This window comes from Lactuca serriola, chromosome 9, assembly GCF_051521515.1.
Source record: "Lactuca serriola cultivar US96UC23 chromosome 9, Lser_US96UC23_V15, whole genome shotgun sequence".
Classification (NCBI taxonomy): domain Eukaryota; kingdom Viridiplantae; phylum Streptophyta; class Magnoliopsida; order Asterales; family Asteraceae; genus Lactuca; species Lactuca serriola.
The window spans coordinates 93222585-93233437 of NC_136416.1; the positions used below are offsets into that span (position 1 = coordinate 93222585).

At 34.2% G+C, this 10853-nt stretch overlaps 1 protein-coding gene across 1 annotated transcript; it reads right to left on the reverse strand.

The window, feature by feature from the left end:
• Positions 1-782: 782 nt before the first annotated feature.
• Positions 783-2623, reverse strand: LOC145074415 (aspartic proteinase PCS1-like). The gene has a single exon (XM_079020795.1). The coding sequence runs from the start codon at positions 2540-2542 to the stop codon at positions 1268-1270; it is 1275 nt and encodes a 424-aa protein (XP_078876921.1). The 5' UTR covers positions 2543-2623; the 3' UTR covers positions 783-1267.
• Positions 2624-10853: the final 8230 nt, after the last annotated feature.

Genomic DNA, 10853 nt, shown 5'->3' on the forward strand with positions numbered 1-10853 from the left:
AGAAAACATATAAATACACATAACATGCCAACAACACCAAAGCCTCATCATCATCAGAAGTTATTTCCGTTAAAATCTAAAACATCCAAAATATTATTCATAGATGCGGTGGATATCGCGTAAACCCAGGGTATTTCGTGTTTCCCTTTCTCTATGAGGTTGAGAGTTCAAGTCCCGTCGTGGACTTAGATGGATTTAAGAAGTAACTTATTAGAAGTATGTTAGATTTGTCGTGTAAAAAAAAAACTTATATAGAGAGCGGTCACATCCAAATGGGTTCCGACCAATTTTGAGATTTGAATAACCCATTTTAGAAAACTTTGTTATTTGAGAATAATATTAAATTTGATTAAATTTAGAAATATCCTTATATTTTTTTTATATCTTATTGAAAAGCACTATAAAATTTGAAATAACATGTCGATTGTCTTTTTTTAACCAACGGTTATTACTAAATGATGCATGTAACAAGGAGGTAAAATCCAAAATCATCGTTGGCATCAAAAAGCATAAGTTTACTTTGGTACAAAGTTTATTGAAAGCATGAGTTTTGTTTGGTAAGATATTTCTTCCATGGTCCCCTACTCACCAAACAATGGTGTAAATCCATTTGTATCTTTTATGGGTTAAAACAAAAATAATAAAACATTTTTTAAAATCGTATAATATGCGTGGACAAAAAATTAAATGTGAAAAAAAAAAAACATAATATATGAACATATGTTTTGAAAAAAGTTGTATAATATTAAATAGTTTGTAGAAGTACAAAATAGACTCAGAAATTGAAAAGAAAATAAATATAGGTCAATTTATTTATGAGTTCATCCTTCCTTTGATAAATCAACACCATATCGTACTTCCATACGACCAACATATGGGGCTATCACACATTAAAGAATCTTCTTTACAAATTACACATGCCATGTTCCTCTATTTTCAAACAAATCTAATGAAATTTTGTTTAAACCCTACCAAACATGTTATTTTTAAACCTCATATGTCCATTTTGTTAAAATTCACACCTTGCAAAACATTATAAAACACTAAACGATTCAAGATACTTATAAGAACTTGTATCTATCCTATACAAACCAGTCCTTAAACTTCAATTGACCCGACCCATCTTGATCCGTTTTAAAAAGTCAAGTATTTCACCAAACCCAATTAGACCCGACCCATGAGTTAAACCTTGACCAAATTTGAACCAATGGTCAAAAGGGTCAAATATTTAATCCGAGTCGACCCCACTTGAACTTGACCCATTACTTTAAAATCCTATTCCAAGTTTTTGACTTGCTAAGTCACACCTAACTTCAGCCAACCCGACCCGAGAATTTGCAATATCAAATTCCATCCACATGTTTTGTTGATGGTGATGTCCGATCACATAGGCTTCAATCCCAAGAAGGTCCGAATTCCCAAACGTAAAGCAATGAATTTGATCATTCCCTTTAACCAAACCGGGTACTTGAACCAATAACCTCTCACCCGATATACTCATTTCAGCGCCCCGAAACATCATGGTAACACTAGGCAACACGGGTAACCCGACCCGTGTCCTCTCAATACGGTAACAAAGATCCATTGCACCTTGGAAAACGTAATCCGGATCCTCATAAACCCGTAAAACCGCTTTGGTTTGTTTCAAGAACTCGTTTTTCAAAGCGGTGTAAACCGGTCCAAGAAGGAAAGTAAATTGTGTACCCGAATCAACCATGGTTTGACCCGCCCCGGTATGATCAGGTACGTATACGGATTTGGGTAACGATAGAACGGTCCCCGCAACTTTAATACCTTCAAGCTGAACCGTGTAAGCAACCCGGTCGAAATACGGTAACGGCGTTGACATATTGACTAACGGCGTGTAACTTAACGGCTGGAGCCAAGAAATCTTGGCATCTCCGAAAAGTAAAACTCCGGTCGAGTCCCGACTCGATATACAATACGAGAACTTCGGAAAACCCATTTGTGAAACGAACGATAAAGAACCCCGGTTCATACCTAACAACCCGGTTGTTTTCGAATCTTCATCTGGATTAGAGCTCGAACCGGAGTCCATGCATCCGAATACAACTTTAGGAAGATCCGAATTAGTAAACCGAAACGTTTCAAAAGCGAGATTACCTTCGACTGAAGTGGCATCAGCGTAGGAGACAATGGCGTGGCAGAGCTTTTTCGGGTCACAGGAAACCGGTAGAGTGAAATCTCGGGTTCGGGTCCTGCAAGTAGGTGAGGAACAAGGAACCGGAGTGTAGGAGGTGGAACGAAGTGGGTTGTACCATAAGGGTGAAGTCGGAGTTTTCTTGCACCGGAGCCATGAGAGCTCGCTGCCGGTATCGAGAACGACGGTGACTGGCTGCGGCGGCGATCCAACGGTGATGGAAACAGTCAGAGAAACATTATGGTGGAAAGAGAGCTTGTTTGGAGGGTTTTGAAGGGACCCAGATGGAAGTGATTGAAGCTTGAGTGGCAAGATTAAATTTTTGGAAGAAATCGAATGGAAGAATGAGAAAAACAGAAGAAAGAGATAGAAAGACGCCATTGAAGAAGAATAAGAGAGATGGGGTATGCGATGTAAGTATATAATTTATTTGTGTTTTGTTTATGCGTTATGGGTTTTTGAGTTATATAGTGTTGTTAGACAGGAGGCTATACCATGGGGAGGTGTACGTGTGTAATGGGATTTTGAGTTATAGTTCGAGGATTGTGAAAGGGGTAGGCCCCTACTAGATTTCTTTTTTCTTCCTGCCGTCGCCTTCTGGTCCATACAAGTATACAACCCTTATGATTAATTTTCCTAATCCGAAATTATAATGAGATCTATTATTATAGTAAAGAAATTATGGAAAGATTTTGCATGATAAACATTAAATATAAATTGACGTTTGTTTGTACGATTTCTTGTTAATCTAGGAAGTAAATTGATTTCGTTGTCAAATTATATTCAATTGTAAAATGGACGAATTTGACTTCTTTTTAAGTTTGGTTGATATTACACAATCAATCCAGTTTTGTACAGGATATTTTGTCTAGTCTTGGTTTTATTATTATTTTGAGAAGTCAAATATTCTCTTACTTTTTTTTTTATCATCTTTCTATATCGTACTATTTATCATATTTAATAAAATTATTAAGTTTTTATTACGGTTATCATTGTTTAAAAGTGGTTGAAGTTGAATTATTTTATTTTTTTATTATTTTTTTTAATGATAACTTGTTTCATTGCTACATAGCAAATCATAGACACGTCGGTATTTTGAGTTGATTTGCAATAATGATTGAGGATGCAATGAAATTACAAGATGATACGGACTTGTTAAGGGTTAACATCAATTAGGTGTCTTTAGTTGCATTGTGGGTGGTGGTCAAGGTTCAGTAACAATATACCATGATTGATATTTTTGGAGACTAGAATATCTTTGTTAAATTTATTGTATCCCAATGTATATCTTTTTTAGTATTAATAAACATTCTGATTGTTTGAAAACAAAATAATGGAAACATGTATTAACGTATGGATTCATATGCACTACTAGAAAAGTTTGAAGTGTGACATATTATAACATTGTGAGACACAATACATAGTGTCCGATAGAAAAATCGAAATAAAAATCATGTGATTGTTAGCTAAAACAATCTAAATGAAAGCTATAGTACTCATTGATACAAAATCAACGGTATAAAAAACGTCAAAACGGAGCTCGTATAAAGAAGTTATGAATTTTGCAGCATCATTTACAACGTAAAATGAAAAATAAAGTGTGAATTAGTCAACGATGTCTAAATGAAAGTTGTAGTTATTGTCGATATGAAAGTGAGGATATAAAATTAATCGAAAACGAAGTCCGTATACGAAAGTTATTATTTTTAAAAAATAATAAATTCGAACCAACGAGAGCACGTCACGTGGCACCACCAGGAATGTGACACGTGTCGCAACCAGGTTGAACCCTTCCTCCCCAAGTTCAGGCGATGTGGACGAACCGTGCGCTGCCACGTGTATAGGACGCGGTGCGCACTTTGAATTTTGCTATAAATACCCTCGTTTTTATTTGTTCAATCTTGCACCAAAACCTCCCAAATATTTTCCAAACTCTCCCAAACCCTCGAGGCGAACTTTAGGAATTATTAGGTGTTAGAAGCAAAGTTCTGCAGAGTAAGAGAGCCCAGAGAAATAGCGTTTTCGGTTTTGAAGTACTATCCGCATAGTGTCAAGTTTTTCGTTAAACAACTTGTAAGTTAAGTTATGTTTACCGTACTTTAAGTATAACTTATATTTATGTTCGTAAACGTTATTGTGAACTTATAAATAAGATTTATTAGTAATACGGTTGTTATACCTACCGATCTACTTATGGGAGTGATATCTATGGTAGATCTGTGAGATGTTTAAAGTTGATTTTCCAAAAAATTTATCTCTATATACCAAATGGATCCTATCTCTGCTATGATCTTACATGTTGTTCCTTATCTGTTATACATCAATATTCTTTTGGGATTATTGATAAATCTGATAAAAACATTATAACGATTAAACTTTATAAATATGAACGAATACTAAAGCTTATTAATATATGAGTTTAGGCTGTTTTAAAGGGAAATCTGATCTGTCAGTCAAAGAGTCGACTTTCTCATGAGTTTTTCACCTATATCAAGTGAGTGCAAGATATTTTCATAGACATGATTTTAATAAAAGTAATTATTAAAATGTATTAAATATAAACTGAAAGTTTATATATGAATTCACTATTTATTGTATGGAATATTTGTTAATATACACTATGTGAACACGATATGGTTATATATGTGTTAAAGTGTTTATATGATATTATTATCTGATAATCTTAAAAATAAGTATTATTACTTAAAAGATTATTATATATTAAAATACATGATATATGTTAAATACTTAAATATATATAAACTAACTTACGATGGTGTTGTCTAAACAGAGTTAGTATTAAACGTTGATTTCAAGGTTTGTAATATTGTCTAAGTTTAAAACTAAGATGTATAAATAATATTTAGATCTTGTTAAGTTGGATAAAAGATTAATTGCATATTGTATTGTGATAGCATGGTATAAGTAGGAAAATGGTTTTGGAAATTGATTATAAGAACTATAGTCTTACCTAGTAATGAAATAAGATTTATAAAGGATGCTTAGTTTGTGTTAAATCGAAAAAGCGTTTAGTTATACCCTGTATTGTAAAAATATTACATAGGTAGAAAATTGTGTTGATTACATATATTGTAATCTTGTCTAGTTATACACTAGGATTTAAATGGGATGCTTAGTGCAATTAAGTTTGGATATTAGGTAGCATCATGTTAAGGGCGTGTCGTGTGTGTGTGTGTGTGATAGGAACGGAGAGTAGAACTCTGTTCTGTGACACAATCAGGTGCTGATGTATGGATTACGTATCAGAGTACGATATAGTATTCCTTTAGACAACTAGATTTGGTGGGTCCGATCAGGCAACTGAAACGGTATGTATGGTCATTTCTCAGAGTAAGATGACAACACTTGATTATTCTAGACGGTCTTACGATTTACGTTGCTAGTGTGAACTTATAACCCACGGACATAGGTGAAATGGGATACCATATTCATCAAATAGTCTGATGGAATAGACTTCCTTTATAACTTACACTGGCCAAGGAAGTCCCTAGATGTGTAGTCAAACCATTTCTCTATAAGATGAACCATGTGAGTTGATTTTTCCTGATAATAGTATACTAGGATTTGTGAGAATCGATTGGGATGAGTATGTATGGGTGTAATGTTTTATAAATATCTAAGTTATGGGATATATCTATATTGTTTGGTAATAGTTGGTTTTGTAGGTTTAATAATTATAAATTATTATCATAATAATATTATGGGATTAATAACCCAATTTTTCTCACCAGGTTTCCCAACCTAGCTCACTCCAATTATATGCATCACAGGTAACATGGTTAAAGCTGTTGGAACTTGTTTAGGATGTCGACTGCTTAAGAGACAACCTGCAATAGTGTTTAAGGCCATTAGGTTTTTATGTAGTAACATATGTTGTGTATTGATTATGACATCCTTAGGTTTTTGTATTTTGAAACATCTTTACTCAAAATATTTTAATAAAATCCATAAAATGTTTTATTGTACATGGATTTTCTACAAACAAAGATATTGTGATTTTTAAAACGTAAAGAAAAGTTTTTTTTTTTTGGTTCTGAAAAATATGGGATGTTACAGTTGGTATCAAATCATTAGTTTAAGCGAACTAGGAATATTGATTATTTCTTAACATAAACTTAGAGATTAAGATTTGATTGTGAGAGATGTGTCTAGTATATTTTAGGCTGTCTACCCAAATTAATATTATAAACACACAAGGACTATAATATTTTAGGGTATATGTCTTAATTAATATTATGTGCAAATAAAGTTATTTTATAGCATCTTTAGGTTGTATACCTTACTTGCTATTAGGTGCACTAGTACACTTTAGGAGTAATGACTTATATGCTAATATGTGCTAAATGATATTTATTATAGCATGCCTTAGGTTGCCTGCCTAGATTGCTATTATTTGAAGAAATTTGAGGTCCAATGTTCACCTTGATTTGGAAAAGGAATTCTTATGTGTACAAGATTCTAAACATTTAATTACTGTATTAGAACTTACATAAAACTTTTCAAGGAGATAAGGAAAATTACGATAGTTAACATCGGTAACTTTGTAAAAAGTGTATTAATACCAAGAGAGTGGTATCGTACTTTTAGAGTATGTTTAGTAAAATCATAGTACCTTGGAGGAGTACTGTATGTGCGATGTAAATTTTAAATTAGTGGGATGATAGAACTTTGGCGAGATCCATGAAGTCGTCCCACCGCTTGGCAATTCCGTCGCCAAGTAGATTGAATCATTAATTGCTTATGAAGTTAGAAGTACTGAAGATGGTGATAAATACTTCAATTGTATCGAAGTTGGAGTTATATGAGATGCTATGAAGAATTCACAGGTTTGAGAAAGAAGAAATGAAAGGCTGACAAAGTTTTCAGATTCACTAGCCCGAGACTTTGTCTATCGTTGCAATGTAGTATGTAGTTTGAGTGGTGTGTTAAGAGCTCATTTGTACCATATACATGATGCTATGACTTGGTATTTAATAGTATTAAGTGAAAATTGACTTCTATCACATCCTTACAAGAATTACATAGTGTGATAAGCCAACTTTACGCACATGACTAGGATTGTGAAATTAGTCATTAGTTTGTGAAAGTGCTAAAAGAACTTACTTGTTTAAGTAAAGTTAGAACATTTAGCTAAAGTGACAATACACCCATAGTATTGCACGAGTAGATATGTTAGTGTTAGGAGATGACAAAGAACTAAGTGGAAGGTAGTAAAACATGTTGAGACGCAACTAAAATGCATACATCTTAGGATTGACTCCTATGAAGTATACGTGAAAGACATACAACTAAGAAGCAAACTTTTTAGGTTTGAATCCTATAAAGTAAAGGATGATGAAATGAAGAAATAAGAAGATATGCATGATGACTTGCATATGTTAATAAGAGGTACAAATAAGTTGAAAAGTATTTGTCTCCATACCACCAAAGTAAATTCAGATGTATTATGCCTTGTAGAGCAGACACTATACTATAAGGAAGATATGCGAAGAGTTTAGAAGTGTAAATTCCTAGTGACATAGGAATGTTAGAATATGCTAGATCAAGCCTATATGTTGTAACACCCTGTTCCTGGTCATTCTGTGGTTCAAGGCCATAGGCCGGAGGTCGATTGTGTAAAGGTCTTGGGCCTTAAAGAGGCGATGTTGAGACCTTTTGGAAGATGGCAATGAAGTTTATGAAACTAACCCTTTGGATTGTGCTTTAGGCTAAAAGGTAGAGTGAGAAAAGTCATAGGTTAGTTTATTTCATGAAAAAGGATTGTTATTCGAGGAGTTTTTACTCCAAGATATCTACATATTATTGTGGGGCTTTTCAATACCTTTCTATAGATATGAAGAATATCAAAATCAGAGTTAAAATGAAGAATTTATGGCCATTAAAAGTTGGAGGGTTTTCTAGGTTGAGCCTAGTAAGCTAGTGTGACAACCCGAAATTTCCATTCTGAACAAACCATAACAAGCCAATAGAAGTTAGAACAGTTACACTGAAATTCCAGACTTTGGGTATAAGTTTGTCAGCTTTTCAGGATTTACACTTAAGGAGATATCAGGAGAGTGGATGCACTAGGGTTTTGTGCAACACTGCTATTCCAAAACTCTAGGATATTAGAGTTCATTCCGGGAATAAAAATATTTTCTGCCAAAAATCCCAGGACTATATATAGAAATCTGAACCATATTCATTCATTAGTTACATTTCCAACTAGAGAAAAGTCAAATTCTCTCTCACGGATCTTCGGGTTTTTATCCCAAATCGTGAGTACTTCTATCTAGTTGTATTACATAGCTTAGATTGTGTTTTATAACATCAAAATCAGATCAAAACCCCAAGATTCGGGAGTTTACCGCCCAAGAACACTTGGAGAGTAAACTCCTTTTTAAGGGCCAAAAGAGTGCCCAATTTCCCTCAAAGCCTTGGAACTCAAACTAGAAACCACCATTACATGTTTAGACCACAAAATCAATTAGAAACAAAGGCTAGAAGTGAGTTCACGGACAAGGATGTTCTTGGGCCGTGAACTCCATTTTTAAGTGTCAAAATGCCATAAAAACCTTCCTTAAGAGAAGAGACTAATTTAGTCAAGTACCCTAATGTGTTTAGGACTAGCAAACACCTTTAGAACACCAAGAAAAAGGTGTTCACAGCCCAAGAAGTTCCAGGGTTGTGAACTCCAAGAAATAGTGCCAAATGGTGCTATAAACTCTCCTAAAGCCTTGGACAATTTCCTTGCTTCATTCTTAGATAAATTAGGGAATTGAAAACACCATAAACATCCCCCAAGGGAGATTACGGCCGTAATCTCCAAGGGATATGGTCCATGGGCCGTGAACTCCTCAAAGGAGTTAAAAGGAAGCCCAAACACTTGTTTAAGCCTTGAAGCACTTCACCACTTAAGTTGTAATAATGTTAAGCTTTCATTTAGTGACCTAAGAGAGAGTTTACGGCCAGGAGTTTACTCCCCTGGGCCGTAAACTCCAACACATATGTTCTTTTGACCATAAACTCCCATAAGAGGTCTTGCACTCCTTTGTTGCAACCCATTAGCCTCCTAACACTTGACCAAAGTATTTTCCTCGCATTAGGATATTTATACATGTTTAATTAGTGTTATAATCACTAATTGTTTATATACATATGTCTTCATATGTAATTAGGACCATTGTGTGTGTCTAAAGTTTTCACTTGACACCTAGCAGTCCTACCTCATCAGTTCATCCGAATCACCCACAACAGGTGAGTTCATACCCCTTAATCAATGTTTTAACAGTTTTTAAATGTTTTATGGGGGGATACAAGTAGAATTATGCTAATTATTATATCAATCACATGTGATTAATAAGCAGCATTCAAATGATTGGCTATTCATTAGCCGTTTTACCTAACAGTTTCCTTCAAATATTTTTCATAAACACTTTATCAATCACATGTGATTAATAAGCAGCATTCAAATGATTGGCTATTCATTAGCCGTTTTACCTAACAGTTTCCTTCAAATATTTTTCATAAACACTTTATGTGTTTAAAACTCCTTATTACACTGTACCTTTTATTCTGTATGTTTCAAGTCAAACTTATTTAAAATTGTGTTTCAAACAAATGTTTCTTTATACTAAACTGTTTTATCAAACCCATGCCTCCAAACCGTTTTATAGATTGAAATCAAGTCGATCTTTTCTTAGATAATAATTATGTTCAAAGGTTTTACAAAACTTATTTTATGCTTTTATATTACAAATTGCATGCCTCTATATGTATAGTTATATAAGAAATGTTTAAAAAACTTAGGAAGGATACCTACCCTGTTTCCTTTTCCTCGATTTGGATGTGGTCTGGTGGGATATCTGGTACCCGTCCGAAGGTCATTTAAATATTAGTTATATATCATGTGTACATATATAGTCATAAAAGGTCTTTTTAGTTCATCCAATGCCCTTGGGTAGCAAGGGTATACATCCATGTTCATACGTACCAGTTATATTACTAGTAAGCTACCATATGGGTAGTTTAGGAAGATACTAGAACTATTACTAGAACGCGATATCATACAATGAGTCAGTTCATTCATGAGTCAATACTTGCTAGATAGAGAGAACATACATTACAGCTAGTACACACAGTACATTACTATACAATTAAATGATTACGTTTACATAGAGATTTTGTTATAAGCATGCCTATATATGTATAGTTATATAAGTAATGTTTAAAAGACTTAGGAAGGCTATCCACCCTGTTTCCTTTTCCTCGATTTGGATGTGGTCTGGTGGGATATCGGGTACCCGTACGAAGGTTGTTTAAACATTAGTTATACATCATGTATACATATATAGACATAATAGTTCCTTTCAGTCAGTTCAGTACCTTTGGGTAGCAAAGGCATACGTTCATATACTTTTACATGATCATACTTACATGAGTACAATTACATGATCACACTTACATGAGTACAATTACATGATCACACTTACATGAGTACGCTTACATATACATAGGACAGACGTCACTAGGTGCTATAGCATGGAACCAGTTCAGGATCTAACTATACCGATGAATCACAACGCAATTGTGATCGTTATATCGAGTATACATGATCATAGTAATGTGGATGCTCACGGCTTGCATACATGCAGGGGTCGTGGGTAGATACCAAAATCCCTTTGATAGGGGA